Here is a 26,162-nt window from a genome sequence, read left to right as displayed (position 1 = left end):
ACCAGCACTCCCAGGTCCTTCTCTGCAGAGTTGCTCTCCAGCAGGTCAGCCCCCAGCTCGTACTGGTGCCTAGGGTTATTTCTCCCTAGGTGCAGGACTCTGCACTTGCCCTTGTTGAACCTCATGAGGTTCCTCTCTGCCCAACTCTCCAGTCTGTCCAGGTCTCTCTGAATGCTCTCAGCACAACCCTCGGGTGTGTCAGCCCCTCCTCCCAGCTTGGGATCATCAGCAAACTTGCTGAGGAGGCACTCTGTCCCCTCATCCAGGTCATTGATGAAGAAGTTGAACAGGATGGGACCCAGTACTGAGCCCTGGGGGACGCCACTAGCCACAGGCCTCCAACTAGACTGCATGCCCCTGATCACGACCCTCTGAGCTCTGCCTTTCAGCCAGTTCTCAAGCCACCTCACTGTCCACTCACCTAACCCACACTTCCAGAGCTTCTCTAGGAGGATGTTATGGGAGACAGTGTCAAAAGCCTTGCTGAAGTCAAGGGACACAACGTCCACTGCTCTGCCCTCATCTACCCAGCCAGTCATTCCATCAGAGAAGGCTATCAGATTGGTTAAGCAGGATTTCCCCTTGGTGAATCCATGCTGGCTACTCCTGATCACCTTCTTTTCCTCCATATGCCTGGAGATGACATCCAGAATGAGCTGTTCCATCACCTTTCCAGGGATGGAGGTGAGGCTGACTGGCCTGTAGTTGCCTGGGTCCTCCTYCTTGCYCTTYTTGAAGACTGSAGTGACATTGGCTTTCTTCCAGTCCTCAGGCACCTCTCCAGTTCTCCATGACTTTTCAAAGATGATGGAAAGTGGCCTGGCAACAACATCCGCCAGCTCCTTCAGTACCCGTGGGTGCATCCCATCCAGGCCCATGGATTTGTGGCTGTCTAGCCTGCCCAGAAGGCCTCTAATCCTATCCTCCTCAACCAAAGGAAAGTCTTCCCTTCTCCAGACTTTTTCCCTTCTTTGTTATAGCACAATATTTTAATTACTGATAGAGGTAAAAAATAAAACAATGTAGTTGAACATCTCAGGAATATTCAAACACTGGCCAAAAATCCAAACTTCTGCAGCCTTGATTTCTTGTTTTTAATTAATCCAAATGTTTACCACAGCTGCATTTATGAAACTGCTGAACTTGGCTCTGTAGAAGATGAAGGTTTTCTGTTTTGTAAGTGGTTTTGATACACTTATGGTATTTTGATCATTGTTTTTCCAAAGTAACAGGGAAAATGCCACTAAATTTCATATTTAATATTAAAGATTAAGGGCAATAAATATAATTTGAGTTGAGAGTTATGGCAATTGGATTGGGAAAAACATTGTCTAAAATATACTTTAATGTAATAATCATTGTTAAACAGCGAAAGGAGCCTGTTATAATCAAATTTTTCAGTAGCCATCTGGAGATGACTTACTACTGTTGTAATATAGTGGTTTACCTATATTCTGGAACTGTGATATAAATGTGTTTTCACTAAGCAGGGAGCTAAAGGTAGTTTAGGTTTTCAAGCAATTTTTATAAAGCTTTGTCATCAGTGGACACAGAGCCAGTGCAAAAATCAGGGTTTGTTCAGTTTATCTTGCAACAGATTAGTGGACAAGTTGGAAGAAACCTGTTCCTACTAACTGGATATAAACCATAGCTGCTTCAGAAAAGTCATTCAAATGCAGAGTAGTGCTGCAGAGGTACTTTGCAAAATAAAAATGGAGAAAAAATTAAAATGTTAAGGTATAACAATTATTCAAACCTACATCTCATTTTAACCTAATTCCTAATTCTTTGCTTTTTCTTGTGGTTGGTTCTTCTCCTCCAGACAATAGCCCATCACACACTAAACTTTCCCCAGATGGCAAATTACTTGTTATTTTTGCCAAGTTTTATGTATTTCCATGTACTACATGGGGGGTAGTGTTACCAATTTAGAGGGGAAGTTCACAGTCATATGTAGTGTTGTACAACATACACATTTTTAACATTCATTCCTGGCTATATTTTGTRTGAGATATTACCAACAGATCATGAGCAAAAGAAGCCAACGGGAAATTATTATTCTTGCCACAGAAAGCTCTCTGATATTTTAAAATGTTTCTATTCACACCAGCATGAAAGCAAAACCTTCARAATTTATGGGGAAGATGAGGAAGAGCCTCACGCTAGGATAGCTGGTCATTTGGTGACTAGTCGGCTCACCTCAGATGTAAGAGACTCTACGTTATGCTCTTTGCACTTTGATTTTTTCATCGCTGTTGAGTTCAGCATCCGATCCAAAGCAGGCTGCTCTAGATCTCTTGTACGCCAGATGTTCCAAGTTGCATGAATAATTAAATAGTTAGTAAAGCAGAGCCCTTAGGCTAAGTCTCCTGGTCTAAGTCTCCTGGGCACGTAGCAAGTGCCCTAGCARTTGGACTGCAGAGTCATATTGAGAGTGAACCTACCAGTGGGTGTGCAGACAATCCTAGTTTGGGGGATAAAGTTACTATTCTCCTTTTTGACCAATTCTATCTGGATAATTTTTAGCTAATGAGTTTTGAAAGCCGCAGGCTCCCAGAAAAAGTTTACATTTGACCTGTCAACATTTTCTAATTCTCTAATTAAAAGAAAAAAAAAGAGAGAAGGTTCAGTGGAAACTAAGCAGTTTAGTTGACATCTGTGTTTATGACCTGGAAAGGTTATGACAGTCCAGAGATGAAGATGAACATTTGAATTTTGAATAGCTTTGAGAGAAATTGTGGTATTGKTCTCTTATTCCTCTGATGCAATATGTTAGGAGTGTTTTATGTTACCATACATCAATGATAACATTTATAGATTACTAAAATTATTTTTAAAATCATGGCTTGCCAGCATGTTTTTGATAAATTTTATGTATTTCTATTTGAAGAATGACTTCTGTCCGTTGATTCCTAAAAAAAGTAAAACTTTACTCTGTGTCATGTGATTGTTTTGTAATCTTAATCTTTTATGAACATTTCCATTTCTGCTCTTAGGTTTGTCTTTGGGCAACCTCTTTCTTTAAATTTTTTTGATATTTTCTGTCCTGAGTTCTCCTAATCTGATATTTTTGGACTCCAGGAATGCCTCAATCAAAAATGATGTATTTTCAGGGTGAAATGGAATAATGTGTAATAAATTAGCACTTCTGTATTACACCTCCAGCATTACTGTGCACATTTATATTTGCTTTCTTCACCTGAACTGGAACTGATACTGTCATATCATTATTCATGAGTCTGGATTCTTCATTATATTGTTAGGTTGGTGGTACAAAAGAGAGTTGAAAAAATGTATGTATCATTAACCACTATTTAATAATTAGTAACATTAGGCAGTGTCTGACAAATGTAAGCATATTTGGTTGCTTTTTAACCATACTTCATGTTATTTTGTTTATATATGTTTCTCCCTTAGTTATATATGATGATAGACTTGACTTCTGTTTTAATATCAAGTCTCTTAAATGGAYGATGAAAGATGCATGCCTCTCAGAATAAATGATGAATACTTGTAGCATTCAACTATACAATTTGTTTCAAATATTTTGTATGATCCTAGAAAAGAACATTGAAGTGTAAAGTTTAGGTATGTTAGTAGACCTTCAAGGTTCRTAGTGTGGAAGAGAGTTACGACTACACACTGCAGAGTAGACATTTCTTGAAGAACAGAATTCGGCGTCTAGCCACAGCTGCCCACTTGCTACTGCACGTAAGTTTAGGCAGGGTGCTTGACTGTTTGTATACCTCACCACTACTGCCTTTGAAAGTGTGCTAAGCTCTTTAGAAATGCGATTAATTAAAACTTTCTAAGGGAAGACTAAAAGGTTGACAGGTTGGAAAAATATATGGTTTCTTGCTTGACAAGGAGGTTACAAATTTTATGCAGAAAGATATCTAGGGATGCTTCAGGCTGCAGCATCAGTTTTCAAAACCTTTGTTCATGTTGCTTTTATCAACGGAACAAGAAGTTTTACCTCTTTTTAGCTAATCATTTGTGCAGGGGCCTAATCCAAAATCCAGAGAATTCAAAGAGGACCTCTCCATCCACCTCGGTGGCTCCGTATAATGCCCTGTGTGACTAAGTATCGATAACTGTGTCATTTAGCATGTTGGCTAGCAGCTGTGTTAAACAAATTACTCATTCTATGAGGGCCTTGGTGATGATACAAAGATTTAATGCAGCCCTGGCTAGTGGGCCGTAATGCACAAGAACTATTTATTGGTACTGCAGCAGTGACCCAGTTTTCTCGTCACTGAGCCTCCTCCTGGCAACTGCTGTGCATGCTGTGCTGAGACCTCTAAGTGATGGGACCTAGGTAAACAGGGTGCTGARAGGTGCAGACATGCGGCTTTCTTTAGAAATATCTCTTAGTCCTTGTGTCGTGGTGATCCAGCAGCATCACGGGATATCTGCCTTTGTCAAATATGAAAACTGCACATGGAATTTGTGCCAATGTGAATCTTTAATCGTTTTCCTTTGACCAAATTCTCTAAATCTGCAGCAATGAAGACAGGACTGACAGTCTTGGGAAGAACGTTGGTAGATCTGAACGTTTCTTAGTGTGGTGTAAGTGGTTCTAGCTCTGCTGGTACAGTTACTTGTTGTGAGATATTTATTGATGGTGATGGTGAGCAGTATGCAAAGGAACACAAATAGCTAAATCTAAGTTCAGGAACTATTCAATTTTGACTTTCCAAACACTGAGCAACTTGTATCATTTGCAAATAAATCCAACATGTTATTTCCTCAGGTAGTAGTTCCGTGGTGAGACCAAAGGTTTCTTCAAGTTTCTTATTTAATATTTTAAATTTGTGTTTTGTTGAAGCTTATGTAGTGATATGATTCTTAAGGACAGGTCTTAAGTCTTGCAGAGTGCTGAATGTGTGACAAAGAGGCCATAAAGAATCTGGTCAGATGTAGCTAATTAAAGGTAAATGAAGGACAGCTGCTTTTTATGTTTCCAGCACATCTTTGATCTGCTTTACCCCTCAGACCTCTGTGGACAAGGTAGTTAAATACAAACTAGGAGGCCTATTTTAAAGACATTAAAGCCCTTAGGGGCAATCAAGTGACAGTCCGAGCAGCCATAAGCTGTTTGCTTTATTCATTAGAGAACTTTAAACGTGTCAAGAAATAGAATAATGTCCGTGTCTTAGATCAGCATTAGCAATGAAGATTACTGCAGCTTTGGGACGTATGAATGGGCAAACTACTTATGAAAACAGGTTTACTGAGAAGCATTTTGCTTTAATGACAAAGAAAATATAAGTTACATGTTTTCTTTGCAGGAATATTGATCCARTATGTATTGCAATATCCAAAGCTGTAGTGACACATAGCGCAGCCCAGTGCTGACCTCCATGGTCCCTTCAATCATGTTTTAAAAAACTTCCTTTCAGACACACGATGGAAAGAATATGTCATCTGTGAGTGACATAGTAGTATGTAATGCTTGCTGAAGAATTTATGGAGAATTTACATGATATATAGCCTTTCACTTGTTTCTGGAGGCTCAGAAGACACTTAAGTTTGCAAATTGCACACATTTATTTGGTAAGTCAAAGCTTCAGTGTCAATACAAGATTGCTAAAGGGTGTAGACAGACTGCAGAGAAAAAAAATCCAGTCACTCATATAAAAAATTCTGTTGATAATCATTTTGGGAAAAATGATGTTTCATGGAAATATTTATTTGTAAATCCAACTCCACGTCTTTTGATATCAGATTTTTTACTTTGTGCTTGGTAAATCAGAACTGAAGTGGAAATTAAAGTGGAGCAAATTTCAGTCATGTTCTAAATGAAGACTCTGGAGGTGCAGGTTGTATCGCCTCAGTAGTTTTTAGGAACTTGCGGAAAGTACTTGATAGCTTCAGTTCCTTGTCTTGATGTGTCTTTGTTCCTTCAGAGGACCTGTAGCAACTTACAGCGCTGGAGCAAGGAGTATTTCTTTGCGCTTTTCCAGGTGTTCTCTGCTGTGTTTTTTTTTTTTTTTTTTCCATTATCTTCCATTTTGGTACCTACATGTTGCGCATGTTTGATTGCATGATGACCCTCTCCATTGTATTAAAGCCAAGGAGACGACTAAAGTTTGGTTTCCTAAAGTCAGGTGAAGGTGTGACAAGTCAGGGATTTTAAATATGGTCATGTTGACTGGCATTTTGACGGTGCCATAAATCTCCTAGGTCTTACATACGAGAACCATTTCTGGATGGCATTTTACCTCCGAAGGTCTCTGAGCGCTGCGTTGGAATTGCTTTCTTGGGCAAGTGCCGCGTGCTGGGAGAATCTGGAACTTTTCTCTGATAGAAATGTGAACGCAGCAGAAGATCCGCTGTGACTAGCCGCTCTTTTCCTGGGGGATTTCGTTTTCCCTCGTAGCTTTGCTAGAAGGGTATGTAATTCTAACTAACTTGATCCTTCAAATAGTCATCGGTGTTTCGGCAGTAGATAGACAAGTAGGTTTACTCATTTCCACAATAAAGTCAGAGCCTTCAGGTTAATCAGGTCAGTAAGCTTGTGAACCAAGGCCTTGTTCGTTTTAAAACAAACAACAACTACAAATTTCAAGTTAAATTGGAAGGTGGCCTTTGCTTTTRAACAGCAAACAGTATTCAGTGAATTTAAATGAGAATTGAGCAATTTAAATAAAGCACATTAAAAGATTCCCCGGGCTGTATTCTAGGCAACAGTAAGCATAAAGATGTGGTTACTGGCAGAGTGTACATAATATACTGATTTGGCCAATTGTGCCAAAAACATTGTGAAAAGCAAACAATGAATATATTTGTGCTAAATTTAGCATACATACCTTCAACATTATAGCTACATATTTTTACCCAGAAGCAAGAAATATCTTGGTAAATTATTACAAAATTCTGCTAAAATAGCACACCTGGACCTGTTTTATTCACATTAAATCTACATATATCACCTTGGCTGTGTGATGGGGAGGAAAAAAGGCTGTAGAACTGCTGGTAGCCTGGTAGTGGCTGTGAGGGGGAATTACAACCACATGATAGGACCTATTTAAATAGGTCTATTTAAAGACTCAATAAAAATAAGTCAGAAAGGAAATGGAAACATATGAATAATCCTAGATTTTTAARATAATCCATTATTTGACTAAGTAATTAGGAGAAAAAGACTTTCCAGTACATTCCTTATTCACAAATATAGCATTGCAAATGCTGCTTTATTAATATAATACTCTCTAGCTACTTGTATATGCACATGGTATCCCAAGGTGAAATTTGTCCTTTGAAAGGCTGTAAATATGTTCATGCGTATGCTCCCAGGTGTAATGACAACTTAGTTTTGAGTATTGTGTATTTCTGCCGTAACTATTTTAGAAAATCCAAGCCATGTTCTATCTTTATTCAGTTAAAACTACTTTATTCCACTTTTCAAGCTCGGCAAAAATAATAGAATATAATTACTGTTCTGCCGTCTTTGCAGCAGAGCTGAGCAGCTGACCATCTGGTAGTAATAACGGATCCTGGGCCGCCTTTAGCTGAGAAGGGAGCAGCGAAATCGTGCAGATGTTAGCTGAGCGGTGTCAGCACCGATGATGAGCAGTTTGAACGGTTCAGCGTGAGCACGCTTGTGGGTCTGCGGGACCTCGGGAGCTGCAGGGGATTTGACAGCTGAGAAGCAGCCAGGCAAGGTGGCACGCTGCCCCAGACGCTCACTTCGAGCTCCTGGCTCCTTCCCGTCTAGGCTGGGTGCTGTGGGGTGCTGCTTCTCCAGTACTTCGGTAGCAACCTTTACTTGCAGCCTTGATGAGTAAAATGTTAATTTGCCGTACAGTCAAGGAGCCAGTATGAATTTGACAGAACAGGCTGACCTGCTTTTACAGAAGGAGATCTAAGGACATTCGGACCGCTTCCAGCAAAAGTACTGCAAGACAAATACCAGGAATTTCCTACTGCGGCTTCAGTCCGGTGTTGTTTGCAAGGTTATCACTGTTTCCACCCCAGTATTCCTCAGTTTGCGGATTCCTCAGGCTGCACCGACAGGATACATCTATTAGGGAAACACTATTACGTAACAAGATGTTGAGCATGACCCAGCTCCTCCTGTAGGCATGCAAAARCCTTCTTCTAAATTGCATTAGGTAACGATGGTAAACCCAGAGCTCCTCCTGGGATTAATCATGATCAGCTAACACATTTTTAAACACAGACATCCTTGTCCACACCAAGGGAAAAATCATATTCAACATCTTGTTTAATTAACATGTTTTCTAGTRTATTTTCTCAGTGTAGACAAGGTCTCTAAGGAAGAATGACTCATGAATGCTGCATTGCCATTATGGAGTATTTTTTGGAGTAACTTTCCATTTCTCCACATCTTCTAAAGCAAGCATTGATTTGGCTCATTACCTAAAAGATTAATTAACGTTTGCAAGGAGCTCCAGGGTCCCATTAGTTAATCCCATACCACCCTGCTAAATAGAACCCTGGGCAAGAGTTAAAATAAGTGTCACTTTCTGAAGTGAAGGCTAATACATAGATCTTTTCCAGCGCGTTCAATATCTTGCCGTGCGGTTCTCCTTGGAGCCTACTTGGCACATGGTACAGTTGGGAAGGGCACAATCTATGACTGTCTCCGTGGGGGCTGCTGTTGATAYCATGGTGAACCGAGCATTTTGTGGTCTTTTCCGAGAGAGATGCGCCCTCACAGACCAGGTCAGGGTAAGGCTTTATGCGTCCGTGCAGATGCTGTGGGACAGCAGACTGATACAGGTCCATCTGGGTAGAACTGACTGCAGAAATACCTTGTTCCACGCGCTGATTGTTGTTCAGACGATGCTATTATAGCCAGGAAGAAGGTCCACACTTCTGTGGGTACTCATCAAACAGTGTTTTTGCCAACAAACAGAATTAAGAAGAAAACGTTGTTACTTTTATTAGGATACAAAGACCAACACAAGAATTTTTCTGTCAGGCGTATTCTCAGAAGGAAACGCATGGTACACATAAAATATTTATGATCATTTCTTACATTGTAACTATATCTACATAAAAGCCAAAATAAATACATACCGTTCCAGCTATACAATATACAGTGCCTGACGAGTTTATTGCCACATTTTCTATGACCAGTCTCCTTTCTGTTGTGTTTCTCCAGTGACTGTGTTATTCCAGGGAAATGAGTAACACGAGGGGAGGAGGGTGCGTAGTGACTCCTGTGCTGTAGGGGGTTGTCTGAACTAACACACCCGGATCACGCKCCAGATCTCCTGGATCCGTGCTGGAGCCCCCTTTCACCAAGATGTAGAAAACGTGCAGCGGGTGAACTGCTCCGGCTTCTTCGAAGGGCAGATCAGGGTGTGCGGCAGGCACTACTCGCTTCTCAGGTCACGGCTGTGAGGGTCTAACAAGAGCTGAAGGCAAGAATTTATCATCTCCTAATTCTGCTTTTTACTTACGCTACGTAGCACGTGCTACTAGCTAGATTTCTTACTTTTCCTCCCTGTTCGGTGAGTAGAGCAGGCTGGGAGCACCGGGGGAGATGAGGAGCGCTGCAGTCCTGTGCTGCTGAAATCCCGACCGTCTGATTTTGAGCAGATGGATGAGCAGAGGGCGTTTTAGAGCCGCGGTGTTCTCAGGGCGTGTTGTGTGATTACTGATGCAAGACTTGTGCGTTTGATGGAATAGAGGAACAAAAACCGAAGGAACTCAAAATAYCCAACAGTCACCAGAATGTTTGCTTCGAAAAGATATACATGAAGATTGTCCGTTTGAAATTTTAAGTACAAATCTTATTTGGAGAGGGATATGTAGTGTAATCCATACTGGGAAAAAAATTCCTAATAAAAATCAGAAGATATTAGTTGGGAAATTAAAAATGCTCTACTGGGGAGGATTAGTTGGGGAGTGAGTATTTTCTATCATTTTTCTTCCCTCGGTGGATTTAGTTAATCCACAAAATGTTTTTGCCTAATCGAATCCTGGACTCCCCTCTTGGTTGTTGATATTCCACTTGTGTATACTGAGCGGATATCAATGATGATAGCTAGCTGTTCCTTCTACACACACGTTTTAACTGTATCTTAGTTTATGGTTAGCATCCAGTTTTCACGAGGAATGTTTTCCCACCCAGAAAACAACAAATCTTGGACTGACCTAGTGATTGTTCTTTCCTATATTTCCTCTGGGCTCGTTCGGCTAGTGGAACTGAGTTGTTTTAAACRTAATTAGACCATCATAAATCACTCTTGGTTAGCTCACACGTGACATCACCAAGAARACCCAACGGGACGATTAGAATATGTTTTTGGGCAATCTATCAGTGTAGCTATGTCAACTATCTTATGAAAATAGAGCCAGTAAACAGTAGCCTGTAGAGGTGGCAAGCAAAAATACATCACACTGTGGGATTGTCTGTTTAGCAAATTAGATTGTCATACTGCTAATTGCCTTTCTTTTACAAAGCTGATGAACATTAGCTTGAGAAAGAGCAATATATGTTTTATTTTACTGGGCACATCTCAGAGTGCTTGTAATTTAGTAGGGCCACCACACTTTCTGGGCAGCCTATCAAGTAGGATGTTGTAATGATTTGCATGACTACTATAGTAGATGGAAAAATGTAGCTTGTGTTTGTAGCTGTTCCATTAGCATCTCGCAGAGTTTGCGCTCCTTTGGTGCTCTTTAGAGAACTATGCAATAATCCCAGCATCTTTTGAAGAGYTCTGTCTGGTGAAATCGAGTAACTATACACCATTTAAAACCTAGTGCATAATTAAATGATGAGACAAAGGAAAGATTGAGAAAGGCAGATAACCAATAGAACCCTGAAGTTATCAAAACAGATTTCTTGCCAAAGAACTTGGAATTCATCTGATTCAATTGCTGGAAAGATGCCTGAATTAAAAATTGTCCTATGAGGACCAAGAAAATAGAGCCAAATTCTGGCACTGAACAGTTTTCTCCCCAAATGGACATTAATGCTACGAAAACAGAATAGGGTGAACAACCTCCTGGCCCAGTGCTTGCCCCCCTACTGTAGGCTGTGTCTGCCAAAACGAGGTGGAATAGAAGATCAAAAAATTGGGGTGGGGGGAAGGGGAGGAGAGGTTGGAAAAGGAGGGTGGTTGGAAAGGAAAAAGCTCACAGACCATGCCCCCTGCCAGCACTGAAACACCCCCCCGCTGCTCCACTTGCAAAGCACCTGTTGGCAGCTGTGGAGCAGTTTATAGGTTTTGGGACAGAGTCAGGCTAGAAAACTTATGGTCCCTGTTGCCATATGTGACAAGTGATTTGGTCCTTATTTTAGTGAAATATAAGTCATTCCTGGGCAATAATTACAGCAAGTACAATGATAAATGTACCTGGTCAGAAATAACAACTACAATTCTTGCTTTCTAGAAAAAAAAATAATTAAAACATACTCAGTTGCATGATTCTAAATGACTAATGTTAATACTCTGTGGCTCATAACACCTATGTTGTCTCTTCTCCCCCCCCCCCCCCCCCCCACTGAAAAACAAATACAAGGTAGCATGGAGGGGAAAGAAAATATGACAGAACAATGTTGAATATTAACCTGATACGGTCATTCAAACACAATGGCAAGGAGCTCAGTATAAGGGGGATATCTGGCTAATTTTGTATTTTTTGCAAGCTTTATATACAAAGTGTGTAGTGATAGAGAAGTGTGAAATTTTTTTAATCTTTAAGACCCCAAATTGGGACTTGTCAGAGATTCAGATTTCTTGAAAACARTATTTAAGACAGAAATTCTCTTTGGAACTAAGAGTTTCAACAAATGATATGCTGTGGAAGTATATAAACTGTTTATCTTCAAATAAGGCTGATTTTTTTTTGATGTATTAAAGTATGTGTAGAAAAGATGTATAAATGTAAAAGTTAACATGATCTAATTTAGAGCATTTACCACATCATGTTTCAWTTAAATATCATGGGTAAGGATGTGTTCCTGTTAATTGTTAAATCAATTGTTACATTGTTAAATCAAATCAGTGTTTCAGTCAGTTTTGGAACATTTCAGAAAGCTAATGCAATATTTTGATGTGTTAAATTAAAATTCACAACAAGTAATTTATGTAAAATATGTAATTTAAACACGTAACAACTTTGCAAACTTTTCTATAAATTCCTGGATAAATACATTTAGTTGAGAATTTGAGCCTTACAATTTATGTCATTCTTCTCTTACTAACTCAAAAAGTACTTATGTGATCATGCATAAAAATCTTTCTAGTCCTGAGCCTTGTATCATTAGCTTGTGTTATATAGGTTATTCTTCCTTAAGAGAAATATAYAGCAAATATCAATAATATGTGTATTTGATAAGTATAAAATGTCAAGCAGGAAGTGGATGATGATGTGAAAATGTAGATATTTATTCTAAGGTGAGCTAAAAAGCTCTCTGGATTCCTTTGCGTCTTTGAGCATGGCCAGTTCAAAAACGTGATGATCTAGAATCTCGAACATGCAGATATCCATATTTTCTCCTATTTCAAAACCCTTAAAAATTATTATAGTTGTTTTTATCATCTCTCTGTATTGTCAGATCTCAAGGAGATACTTTTTTCTGTGATCCTGATCGATGTATCTTTATCCTCTGTAAGTGTTTTTGGATGAACGGGGAGCAGGYCAACCTAGAAAATGTAAGCAGAAGTAGAGCTCTGAGGTGTTCTGGAAGAATGGAAGGGAACATGGCAACGTACGCCGGCAGCGGGGCTCAGTGCGGGGGGTACSTTTCTGGACTTTGCATGAGGTGACCAGTGGGTCGGAAAAAGTGGCAGAACCAACTTTTAAGTCAAGGAGGGGAGCCTGGGATTTTCTAGACCTCTTATTTCTCCCCTCTTCCAGCTCACAACATCCACTCTTGGACTTGGAAAGTCCTCAGCACATGTGAACTTAACAGGTGCTCATGCTGAGCAGGAGGAGTGGGAAGAGGAGAAGACGGGACTTATTAGAGTTTGCATAAGAGCTGGAACTTCTAGGACAGGACGAAGGACCAGTAAGGCCAAGGCTTGAATGGCCATCTCAAGAGTCAGCTGCAATTTTAACAGCAAGTTCATCTGAACCTCCAGCAGYGTCTCGCGTAACAGCAGGATCTTTAGGGATTAGTCTGGTAGGTCAAAGAAGCCAGTGCTAACCTGAACTCCCTTCCTTCACTACTTTCAGCGAGGCTTGGTATATTTGCGATGCCAGCCAAATGTTCCTGTGTTCCTAAGTCAGAAAACTGCGCAAAAACARTGACTAAAATGATCACACAGCTTGTGTCCTCACGTCCCCCCTCACTACAGTCCGCAACCGCAGTTGCTGAGTTTACTGCCTACARTCCCTCGTGACTGTTACAATACGTGTCAGAGGAGTATCCTTATTATTTGAGCTACAGAAGTACTGTATCATCAGTGAAAAGTTTAGTTTTTTGCTTGCTTTACTTTTCGAACTTCAAAATCTATTGGAATCAATGAAAATCAAACTACTATTTGTGCAAACATTTATTAGGTCTTTTTTTTTTATTTTTCAGGCCTTGTAGAGATTTGCCTGATGCATCCCCTTGATGTAGTGAAAACAAGGTAAGATTCTGCTTGAACAGGTTTTGTTGACACTGGAAGGTGTCCAAATTAGGAGCTGTCAAAAAACCAAAATGTTAGAACTTCTCCAGGTAAGATAACTTCTCCCTTTAATGGCATTTGTATTTACTTACCTTTTTCTAACAGTATTTGACAGATGGAATTTGAATAGCATGACTCATTTCTGATTAGAGGTCATCCAAAGGTGTTAAATGTGTTTTATGAAATATATATTTTAACATGGTAAGGAAATTGTATTATATAAAGATGGCTATACTTAAATTTGCTTGCTATGGACGTCACCTGCATTAATGCCTTATGTAAACTGGAAAATGCCTCCAAAATAATTTTCACAGATTTTTGAGACCTGATGCAAAGAGCATTTTTTGTCCCTATTTCTCTTCTGCAGATTTGCTTTTATATAAGTATAAATGATGAAGTGATCTGGAAAATTTGATCCTGTGAATTTTGTCTTAATATGTTGTTCACTGAGAGGGAAAAAATAGTTGTATTACTAGTATCTTGAATTCTCTAGCATTTTTCTGAGCTTTTTAGTTTTCATATCTTTATTCATAAGTGAGTGTTCCTATATACAAGAAGCAAACCAGAACGCAGAAGTGTACAATGAAGAGGAGCAGATTTGTTTTCCGTACCATGTAATTACCATGTAGTGCTCCCGTAGGGCTCTGTCTAGGTCCCAGTCATGCAGACAGGAGAGCTTCCCTGGAGATGATTCAGACCCCTGTATAGGGTGAGGAGGACAGTTCTTACTGAGATTTTTATTCTACCCATGCTTGTGCCCCCAGTTTTGGTTGAAAGAACATACTGCATATCCTTCGATTGGCTCATGATTTAGGACATGCTACATGTCATACATCATAAAAAACACTAATTACACACATGTTCTGATGAGCTGGTAATCAACTGGTGTTCTTTCAGCTTTCTGATAGAAACCATATATACAGTGGACACTCAAATAAAGGGGACAGATTTCCCCGTTTCTAATCCAAGTTTTCCTGTTTCCTTTCATCAAACTTCTAACAGTGAAAATGCTAATCATATCTGAGATCCGGAAATGGAAGGCATTAAAGGGGATGTTTACAAAGCATGAAAATAATAAAATCAGTATAAAAATAATAATAAAAATTAGGAACCCTTTAGATATGAAACCTGAATCCATAAACATTGGAATTAAAGAAGAAAGCAGAAAGAAGTGAAATAACAGCAGGTATGTGGAAGAAATCAGGTTGAGATTCATGGTTAAACCAAGGGGCCAAATCAGCTGAAGAAGCCACTAGGCAGATTTCTTCGCCTCTTCCAGTGACTGAACTGCAGCTCTGTGGATTCTGGAGACACTTCTGTGTTATTTTTYGTGGCATTATCTAAGTGATGAAGTAGAAGTGAAAAGCATCCAAGTGCTGGTTTTTCTGTGCCCTGCTGGTGCAAGTATATTCAGGGATATTACACAGATTTTGCAGTAATTCTCCTGCTGATGCTAGCATGTGTTAGCACTTGTAAATACTTGTAAGCCAATGGCAAACTGAAAATGGAACATACTTTTATCTGATCATTCATCCATGTTCCTAACACGATGCCRCTGTTTTTCCTTGTGTAATAATCCAAAATTCTCAAAACTGCTATAGGAGATTAATTCTTTGTGTGATGGTTTTGGAGAGGTTCAGATGAATCATAGTCTTAGTTATAAACTTTCCATTTAAAAAGTTTTCTAACACATTTTGCTTTATTCTCTTGTTGCAGTTTCCTGTAAATACTATTGTACAGTTCACAATAATATTCTCCAATATAGTATTGATAATCCATCATTTCTTAATCACTTCCAGCTTTTTTTCTCATGCCAAAGTGAAAGGATTCATAAGAGCACCATTTGTTCCTTAATGTTGCTTTGAGTTTTCTGCATTTTTTCTACGAATTGTGTGTTTCGCGGAGAGAGTTCTGTGGCCTTTTCAATTAGTGGAACCTTATTTGATCTAAGTTAGCAGTYGGAGGGAGCTTAGGGAAGATGCCAGAAGCTCACATCTAGTGGATTTGTGGCTCAGAATCATTGCTTGCTTGTTATGTTTTTTTRTGTATGTTTTTAATAAAAAATTGGAGAAAAGAAAGTTTCTGTCTGAGATTTTGAAACCCTGGAAAATGATTTGGCTCTTTTGTGACAACATTTTGCAATATGTTTGCTGTGTTTTGTAATAATGTATTATTCTACAGTAACAATACTAAACTTGTTTATCCACAGTACATTTTGGGGCTGAGGAAGGGACAAAGCATGTAAAAGTATGTTTTTATAAACTATAAACTATAGACAAGTCTATAAACTATAGACAAGCAAAGTGCTTAATGGAGTGCTTTCTGTTAAATATATATTTCAAAACGATTTTATTTTTTTCTCAGAACACCAAAGATCACTGCTTTAATAAATTCACATAAATGATCTAGTTAAATGGAAATGACTRTAATCAATTCTTTTAGCCCTGCAAATCTACTTCTTCTTTGAAATAAATCTCTCTTTTCAATTGGAACATCTGTTCTTGTAGTTTATGACGAGAAACTGTCCAAATATTCGTGCTAGATTTGGTGCTCTCACAGTATCACGAAGAACCTTTGTTAGCTGTTTCATTTGGTAGGTATCCTTAGGATGATTTTAGTCACCTGTAAATTAAATAAAGTACCRAATCTCTGTTCTTGTCTTCCTCAATACAAGGAAGTTTTACAGTATCCAGCAAGTATTCAGTATTCCTGGGTCCTCCTAAGCAGGAAGAGGGAGAACAGCTGCAACATCTCTTTGGTACAGTTAGAGTCTGGACGTAGAAGGTCCTCCTTTTGATCAGGAAACCTAGATGATCTTTGTTTACTGGAAAGCTTCTGAGGAGAAACACATCTTAATCCAAGTAAAGAGTTACTTCTCCTTTGTGACCCCTTTTTCTGGATCTTAAGTGTATTGCAGGCTGTACTGTCATTTTCGTCCATAAGACTTACCAGAAGATGACAAAATGTGTGCTCCATCATGATACGCAGCACAGGGCTTTGTCATATATTTTACTTTAAAAACAATAAAGAGGCTTTCCAGCTAGAGGATATGCTTTATGTCCAACTGGCATATGTTTTARCTTAAGCAAATGTACAAAATTCATAACTTAATACCCTTTTATTGTTGGAAAATGAGTAATTGTGCAACAGTTGACAGGAGCAGTCAAAGAATAACTAAGGAAGAGAATTACGGGGAGCTGTCTGCAGTCAAGGGAAAGCTAGCATTGCTGGAGGGATGAGTCGGGTGAGCCCGAGAGATRACTGGAGGATGTGCCTGTTGTCTGTCCAGTGGCCCCAGGTTCTGTTCTTATTTCTCTCATAGCCTTGAACATTTTTAAAGTGTTAGAAAAAAACTTTTCAAATTTTTAATTTTCCTACTATCRCGTTCCTAGCATAAAACTGATGTTTTCAGGAGCAGGGAACAAAGCTTGGTACTTCCTGGAGTGCCAGCACTAGCAGATAATTTTCCTCTCCGTTACCTTTTATCACCTCAGAAGAATGGATGCAACTACGATTGATATTGCAGCATTAGAAATTACAGACACCATGACTAGGAATAAAATTTTGGCTAATCTTTCCGCAGGTTACTAAAGGATTGCTGTTACACATTCTTCCTCTCTTTTTCATTGATTATCACCAATATTTATACAGCTGACTTCTGGTAGCTTCAGTAGTCTTGAAAACAAATTTCAAAATTTTCTCTGCAAGCATTCATAAAAACTGTGAAATGTACTGTTAGGTAGGAATACACATTTTGGATGTGGCTTGGTATTGTGTAGTTAGGAAATGGAAACCATGCTTTGCAAATTTTTAACAGTTGTTTCTACATGGGAGAATTTAAGAGAAAACACAAAGAAATTTGTGATTAAGTGCTTTTTTAAGTAGAGAAAAAAAATTTAAAAATCACCAGAAACTTTCAGATACCTAAGATATAAGAGAAGATTTGTGTCTGAAAGTTCCATGGACAGAAAAAATATTATGGGGCTTGGATGAATCGTTTACTTACCTCTTTCTGACTTTGTGGCAATAATTTGGTGTCACTACACATTTTGAGATAGACATTTGAAAACAAGATGGTTTCTGTCATATGAGACTAATGCAAAATTATGCTCCAGATCTTTAYTGACTTAATGGAGACAAGTTAGTTCATACTAATAATAAAAACCAGGATTTATTTTGTTTGKTTGGTTGGTTTTTTTTACTTTCAGACCATATATTTGAAGAGAAGAATATTATCAGAAGCCAACTACCATGTAAAGGGACTTAGAGAAAGTCTAGTTTATTATTGTATCAAGACAATGATCAGGAGAACTTGTGTCGTAACAAATTAAGCCAATATTCAAGAGGCAATGTTTTTGCGCTTCTCTGCTTAATTCAAGCTCTAGATGCGTTTCAGTATTTTTATTCTTTGTTTTAACAGTCACTTCTGTTTTCAGCCATGATAGTGTCCACGTAACACAGCCTCATATTGGGGTGGCCGTGTGCAAACTGGAAGCAGCAGCCAAGGGAGAAGCCAGGAGGAGTTCTTTCAAAATCTTTTCCTTCGGTTTCTCAGGAGAATAAAGGAAATTGTGTAGCTAACTATATCCCTTAAAAAGTGCAGCATATTCCTCTCCAAATTCAGCTTATTTTGCTGAATCTGCTTGATCAGCAGATCAACCTATTTGACCTCCCTGTTATTTCTCTTAAAGCTGTTTCCACTTTTTGTAAAATCTGGGGGAGATGCAATCCGTATTGCTTCCACTTTAACGAAGTGGGCTCTCTATGTGAATGAAAAAATTTGACTTTCTATCTTTTGTTCAATCCAGAATTTCAGCATTAAGAAAATAAATGAGGCCAATAATTCTTGGCAAATTTTGAAACGTTTTCATCTAGTCATCACGTAGATTTTACGGTTTGCCACTCTTTCTGCAACAACCCAGACCAACTTCATGGATCTAAAGCCCTGAATCTGGAAAATAATTTGGGATCTAAATGCAAATTTGGACTCCATGTTGCAGACTCATTTCTCGTCAGCAGCTGTTCTGCTGATTTTTGTGTGTGTTTGTCCATTTTGTTCCTTTGTTCCAATTTTTGTCATTTTGGTCTTATTAGAAAAGTTCAGCTTACTGCATGTGTTTCTGATCTCATTCCATCTGTTGTTTTGCAGAACTACTTCCTTTCTATCATTAATTCCTCCTTGATTTCTGGACTTTTTTGTTTAAGTGAGCAGTAGCGGAATCTATTCCTGAAAAACCTTAGTTTAAAGGAGAGTTCATTGTCCTTATACGATGTTACCATTTCCAAGTGATCATAACACACTTAGTTCACATCARGCTGTGTTAAGTTGATATTACTTGATGCAAGCTACTCCAGTTAGATTCGTAATAGTCTAAGCACAAAATAGTCTTCCTGTCCTGGGAAAATTATCAGGATRCAAAACAGTACTGTGTTGGAATGAAAAGCTGAACTCTCAGAAGACTGTTAAAAAACCAATGAGTTTTAGCCAATGAAATATTTTATTTAATTCAGTTTGAATTTTGGAAGTTTTCACTTCAATTTTTTTTGAAACAAAAAATTATTTTGAACCAGGGAAACAAAAGTGTCAGATTAAAGATATAGAAAGGAATATCCTTTGTCATCTAAAAGAGCATATAAAAATGCAGTGAAACTGATCCTTTCCTGAAAAAAGTTTTTTGATTAAGGGGAAAAAAGCCTGGTAAAAATAATCCCTGACCAACCAACRCAACTTAATGTTCATATTTCAACCAAATGTCAAGGCTTTTCTCTGGGATTAGTCTTACTTGATTTATCAGTGGCCTTCGGCACAATCCTTCCTAGGGTCTCTGCGTATTCTAGCTGATACTCTGGTTTTCAGATTTAAAGTTCAGCATTGAAATAGTTTGAATATTTCCTTGCAGATCCTTCATTCCAAGTTGTATATAGTAAGAACTTATCTCAAGTTTACAATAATTTGGATGTGGATATGATCCAGGGCTCTGTAATTTGCCCTTTGTTTTCCTTCTCCCTACAGTCTGTTAGGAATTAATAAGGGCACGTGGGCTAATAATTCCAGCAAGATATACTATTCCAATTTAAATCCTCCCCTGAATTAAGGAACAGTGTTGATGTGAACTGTTAAGACAGATGCTCTGATTTGCAATGCTGGTCAGAGTGATTTCTATTCCTATTCTTTTTTTTTCTTTTTTTTCTTTTNNNNTTTTGCTTTTTTTTCTTCCTTTCTTTTTTTCTTTCTTTCTTTCTATTCCTATTCTTTTTTTTTCTTTTTTTTCTTTTCTTTTTTTTTTTGGTATTTATAAACACACCTTGTGTATATTTTATAAAGACTTGAGACCCTTTGGGATAATAAGAGCTGTGTAAATGCAATTTCATCATCTCCTCATTTGATACTGTGTTATCTGTGGTCAAACAGAAGTGCTTAATACTACCGTATTTCAAATCAGTGTAGTTTTCATCAGAAACTTGTTAAGATTTAGTGTTCCTTAATTTTAAAATAATCATATCTCTGCTTTTATAGAATCTGAATTTGTACATCTTCAAAACAGACTGTTGGATCTCTTTTCTCAAGTTTGTCCCTGATACTTTTTTTAATGGTGATTCTGTATGTGAAAATTGGTCAAGTGGATGATTTTGATTGAATATTCTACTGTATAYRCTGTATTTTTACGAATAATAGGTGYTTTTTTAAACATCTGAAATCCCATAAAATATTCAGTTCCAACTGACAGAATTGGCATGATGCTACTGTGCTTTRGTTTACCTGTTATCTTTGCCATTTCACTGCCATACAAACATTACCCTTAATCTCTAGATTTACTTCTGAGCTGTAATAGTGTGGAATTTCTAACACCTGCCAAATAACCCGTGTCCAACTTTAACATGCTCAGGGTAGAGTAATAATCTCTATTTCCTTTTTAAAGGATCCTTTCCTGGTTTCTACGGTTATTAGGGGAATAAAATAAACTGAATGAAGACTCCAGACTCCTCGTTAGCTATCTGCGTAGTGCAAGTGCGCAGCTGGCCAGCCTCTTGCCCGGGAAGGGGTGAAGCAGCGCGCTGTGCAGGGAGGCAGTGGTGGGACTGTCGTGGGAGAACTGAGGAGAGCAGCAGGAGTAGATGGTGGAGTGAGTTTTTCAGGAGACAAAGCAAGTGAAAATCTCYTGCAGAAGGCAAAGGAGAAGGAATGCCTGAGGAGGAACCAGGAGACTGACAAGAGGAGATCTGTGATGGTTTTCTTATACGTTTTATTTTCAGTCTAATAGATTTGGATGGTGTGTTTTGGATTTTTGGAACCAAGCTGGATCAAAGCTGATTTGGAGTGGCCTTCGTGCTCTCCGAAAAGTAGCCTGTGTTTTGGTTCAAGACCGTTGTTTGGTTCGTCTTTCCACCTGTCCTTTTACATGCCTTGAGCACAGCTCTGTCTGGTAGAACAGCTGATGGCTTGTGCAGTTGACTCTAGGAAAAAATCAAAGTTGTGCTGAAAGACTTGTCAAATACTACTTGTCCTGCTAGCGACAACCCTTTTGACTATGGACATTTGCAAAATTTAAACCTAAGTTTTTGCTCTTCGCAGTTTTAGGCTCCCTGTTTTGATTTTTGTCCAATTTGGACAATGCGCTAGAATAATTCAGTTCAGTTCCCTTTAATGTGTGTTTTGCTTTCGTTCTCATGCAACAGCACAATACTCTTTCTGTGTTTGTATTTCCAGTACTTTCTGAGATCAGGTACCAGCTTCACATAAACATTCTCCAGCAACTACAAGAGCAGAACTGCTAATTTGACAGGAGCCTGAGGGTTTCCCTTCTATAATCTGCATATATATATATATATATATATATATATTTACATCTTTTAAAAATAATTGTACACAGACACATTAGGTTGTACTAGTACAGTATCTTCCTTGACAGAGAAGGGGAAGTTGCTTGATGTTTAAGTTCACTAGCAGTGGAAAAACCTGCAGTTGATTAGCTATGTCCTCCTGCCGCAGTTACAAGAGGGTGGTGTGGACTGCATTTTGTGATTTCATGGGCTGCACTTTGTGCACTCCTGGTTTAAATCCAAGAAAGAGCTGATTTTTTTCCTTCCTTTTGTTTTTATCTTAATTTTATAAAAATATTTCCTTTCATCATATAAGACCTCTTCCAGGCAAGGTAGGAGAATGTGGCAATAAGCTCCAAAGCAGTAACAGTGCAGGGAGAACCCTCTCATGGGTTACAGGTATGGCAGAATGCTTCTTTTTTGATAGTACTATCTGATGGGGAAAGGAAAAAAAGGGGTAGRAATAGGACGTACAGAACTAGGCACTCTCTAAAACATGTTCATCTTACAGTTTGGCTGCTTCTCTAGTTAGAACCTACCAAAGAAATAAGAGATAGTAAGAATCACTTGGAGTCTCTTTGTAGTATCTCAAGGTATACTATATATATGCATATATAAATATATATTTTTATATATATATTTATTTATTTATATGTATTTATACACATACGTGTGGGTCAAAAACTGTGACCAAATCTTTGTAACAAAAACTAAAATTGAAACTTTTTGGACATGTGTGGTGCTGATAGCTCTGGAAAAATGTAACTTTATTTGTATAGAAAATACTRTAAAGCTGGACAAAAAGCCTGCTGACACAATTGCACTCATTTGACTAAACCTGGAGTTGGAGAAGTCATGTCTAATGTTAAGGTAAAGCACAGAATTCCCATAATTTATTTAGTTCTTAGTTCTCTATGACCACTACTAGCAAGCAGGCCAGTTATGGCAAGGTTTTTAGTTTGATGAATTGGGATGCTGAAATACCAGTCCCCACCAAAWTAAAGCTGTAACATTCTCTGTGGACCATTATAGACATTTAAGCCATTTAGCTTGCCTTTCAGTGACTTTTAAGCTATAACTTTAATAGCAGTTTTCTCTTGATTTCTTATTTTTCATGAGATTTTTGTATGTGCTTTGAAATGTCTCCGTGTAAGTATATCTTTCCAAATACGTTAGYGTATCCTAATAATTTATTTTGATTACCATAGCCTAAGGATGCCCATTTTCCTGCTGTACAAAAAAGAAAACAAATAAATAAATTATCATACTTTACGCATCAAGGAGCTGGAAGAAATTACAGATTGCAGGCAGGTCTCTTTTTAATTGTGTGGCTTTTTTGAGTTATTTAAATTGCCTTCATGCCCCTTATGCTCTAACAGCAAAAAAAAAATACGTCTGGCAGAGCTGGAGTATTTCAGGATAATGTGGACTATCCTGTACGTCATCTATAAATCTGGCCTGTTGCTTCTGAACATGGGAGATCTGTTTGCCTGTTCATCTGCTAGTGCAGGGCAGTGAGGAATGTCACCCAAACACCGGCATTTTAGCCATAGCGGTACTGGATGCAATTGAGTCCAGTTCAGGGGAACCAGCACTTAAAATCACAGCCGGTTCCCACCTCAGGTGTTACCTTCATGGCCTACCTCCTGCCACTGCTGTACCAGCACTCAGCTTCCCAGTGCCACGTGCAGCAGCCCGTGCTCCCCCGTCTCTCCGGTCCTCCCGTGCCACCTGTCCAATCCCCAGCATGAGACGAGCTTCCAGGTGGAGCACGGACCAGCTTCATCCCCTTCTCCTTAGTTCCTGCTTGTCCTCTCCTTCGCCTCTACCATCTTTGGACCACAGGGCAGGAAGGAAAGCAGAACAAGAGCCTTCTGCACATCTTCAGACACGCCGGCCTCTGCGGTCCCTGCCTTCACACCCAGGGCTGGCTCTCAGCTGCTTGGCCCCGAAGCACAGGGTTTGGGCAGCCTATTTGAATGTGTGCCAGGAGACAAGCTGCCTCTATTTCCTTTGGGAGGCTCTTGCGCAGCCTACTAGTTCTCGCAGGCAGGAAGTCTTCTCCAATGTTCATCCAAAACTTTCCATCCCTAACAACTACCTATACTCCCTTGYGCTGAACGTTGTTCCTCTTTCCCTTGGTTTATTCCCTGCAGACACGGTAGATGCGTGACATGTCCCCCTTTTCTTTCCTCCAAGCTTAAGTTAGGATTAGATAGCTAAAGAGGCTCTTTAATGTGTCTGTGTCARTCCCTCATTTAAAATACAGTGATACAAGTGAAACCATGGGGGATATTGTGGAATGAGAGCAAGGGAGGAAAACAGAAAGTGGAGGGCTAGGAGGTGAGAAAGTACGTGGGATTCTATTTACAAGAAAAATACATGCTGAAAATAAGTATTTAAAATGGGAATTGGGGAGTGGAAGTGAACAGATGTTAGCACAGTTAGAAAAGCAGTCTGGAGACAAAGAAATGGGATAGCTTTTTAAAATGTCTGCATTTTAAAGTAATATTTAAAATAAGGATTAAGCAGCTGGGAAAGGTTATATAGGCTATGAGTTGGAGACATCAATGCTGTGCATAAGGTTTTTTCAAAACAATCTAACAAAGCAGCTGGGTGAGTTATTAACAGATGTTAATGATTTGTCAGCAGTATAAAACATTAAGATCACATTCATGGGTAGACCATGGTCATGCCTGATTTCTAACCCATGGACAAAAATTTTGGGTTAGACCACTGTCATGCCTGATTTCTAACCATGGATGGAACATATTGAAAATATAGCAAGCAAGGAACCACTTTATTTTTAAAAAAATAACAAAAGCTATATTTACTTTTATTAGTGAAACTAGTGGGAGATCATTTAAGTATCAGAAATCACTATAAATCATCTTCATTTACAATAAAAAGAAAAGCAACTACCTACCTCTTTACATTGCATTATTTTTTACTTGTATGTGAGCTGGCTTTTAGAAGCTATTCACACAAGAGAAGAAAGTTGTATATGTTGGAAGCACAATATAAATGTAGCAATGCCAATAATTCTGTCAGAGAAGTTGGCCATTAGTGCTGTATTTAAATATGTCCCTAAAATAACTGCATTAGGCCAATGGGTGCCAAGTAAATCTATAAATAAATAAAAAGAGAGATAATATCTTTATGAACTATGCTTTTTGCATGTTTTTACTAGCAGATGCATCAGTGTGTATTCTAGGTCTAGAGGGGGTTTTGAGAAACAAGAGTCTTCGTGTTGAGTAGGATGCAAGTAAAATACCATCTCCAAAATAATCTTGGCACAATAGAGCTTTCTTTTGAATTTATTTCTCAGGAGAGTAAAGAAAAAAAATAACTAAGGAAATATTTGCAAGTTTTTAACTGCTGCAATCTTGTAGTAAACTGATGACTCCCTGGTGAGAAGACAGYGGGTTCGATTGTGCTTTTACAACCCGAGCTGAGCGAGGGGCAGAGCATAGCGGCACCAGCCCAAGAGCAGCACACAGAAGGAATTGTGCCTCTCCGAGGTGCAGTTCCTTCCTGGCTGCCCCTTGTCCCTGATGGGCAGTCATGGATTGTTGATCCTTAGCAGTATTAACTTCTCAGAACTACAAAAGATGCTGCCATTCCTTATCCTTTGCTATCCATTTTTGAAAGTCTGGAGTAGGGACTCCATGCACATGGTGTTATCCAGTGCGGAGGGGACAAATACTTTTGAGTGCTACCTGTGGTTCTGTCCATCTAGCATCTGCTCACATTTTAACTTCCTCCGTAGCAACTTAAGTCAGGCTGGTTTCTCCTAGAAGATGAGTTGGCTACTCATTTTGGAGACAATATTTCTTGCTGAAGTTTTCGACTTCCCTATTCGTAACCGTGGAACTTCTCTGCATGGGTTTAGGAAAGATCGAATTAAATAGTTCTGAGATTGCTACACTGGAATATAAATTAGGAAAAGAAGATCAAAAAATGAAAATCTTTTCAGGTGTTTTATATATCTCAGAAAGAAGTGAGAAAATGCATCTTTAATTTGAAGTCATGGTTCCACAAGAGTTTAAGCTCAGTTATTTTGGGATTACATTTGTCCACTTGACACTCAATAGCCGTGTAGTGACAGTTCAGGGAGTTGAGTCAGTGGAAAAATTGATCAATTAATCACTTTCTGGTTGGGTTTCCTTTTGGCCAGCCTCATTTCCTGAGTGAAGTGAGCGCCCTCACTTTTGTAGTGTTAGTAATATGGTCCCACCATTTACCTTGTGTCAGATCTAGCAATTGCGAAACTTCAGGGTTAGCTGATTCAGCTTGCTGAAATGTCAGAAAATTAAGCTATCAAAAAAACATTTCTTTGTAGTGGCTGCATACCACTAGATCAGCCCAGCTGCAATGCAAAACCTCATGCTAAATGAGGGTGTACACAAAAATTTATTTACTACATCTCTAAGTTAAATTTCCTTTCATTTACATGATTTCCACTTCTCTACCTTGTCTGATGGCATCTATTTCATAGTGTTATATCTTCTCTTAGAGTTTGAAACCAAATTAGTGTGGACAAAGCTGTTGTTCCCATTAAGGTGCAATTTGAGTTCCATCTCAAGACGAGTAAGAATAATGTAAGGATGATTGATAGGTAACTAAAAGACTTCCCTAATTTAGCCATTGGAACGTGAATTTTCTAGAGCAATAGCATTGYGTCCTTTTCCTTTTCATATCTCTTCCCACTTTTCCTTTTCTCACCAACTTGTTTTACTC

At 38.8% G+C, this 26,162-nt stretch overlaps 1 protein-coding gene across 6 annotated transcripts in view; it reads left to right on the top strand.

The window, feature by feature from the left end:
• Positions 1–26,162, top strand: part of SLC25A21 (solute carrier family 25 member 21) — a 242,065-nt gene that overhangs the window by 119,237 nt on the left and 96,666 nt on the right. For all 6 annotated transcript variants that reach the window (XM_085301716.1, XM_085301715.1, XM_085301714.1 and 3 more), the window contains one exon: positions 13,514–13,562. In XM_085301716.1, the coding sequence (XP_085157842.1) occupies positions 13,514–13,562 (49 nt within the window). The remainder of the gene's footprint in view (positions 1–13,513; positions 13,563–26,162) is intronic.

This window comes from Rhea americana, unplaced genomic scaffold (genome assembly GCF_003343005.1).
Source record: "Rhea americana isolate MKP2758 unplaced genomic scaffold, rheAme1 scaffold_18, whole genome shotgun sequence".
Lineage (NCBI taxonomy): Eukaryota > Metazoa > Chordata > Aves > Rheiformes > Rheidae > Rhea > Rhea americana.
This window is presented reverse-complemented; position numbering and strand designations above follow the sequence as displayed.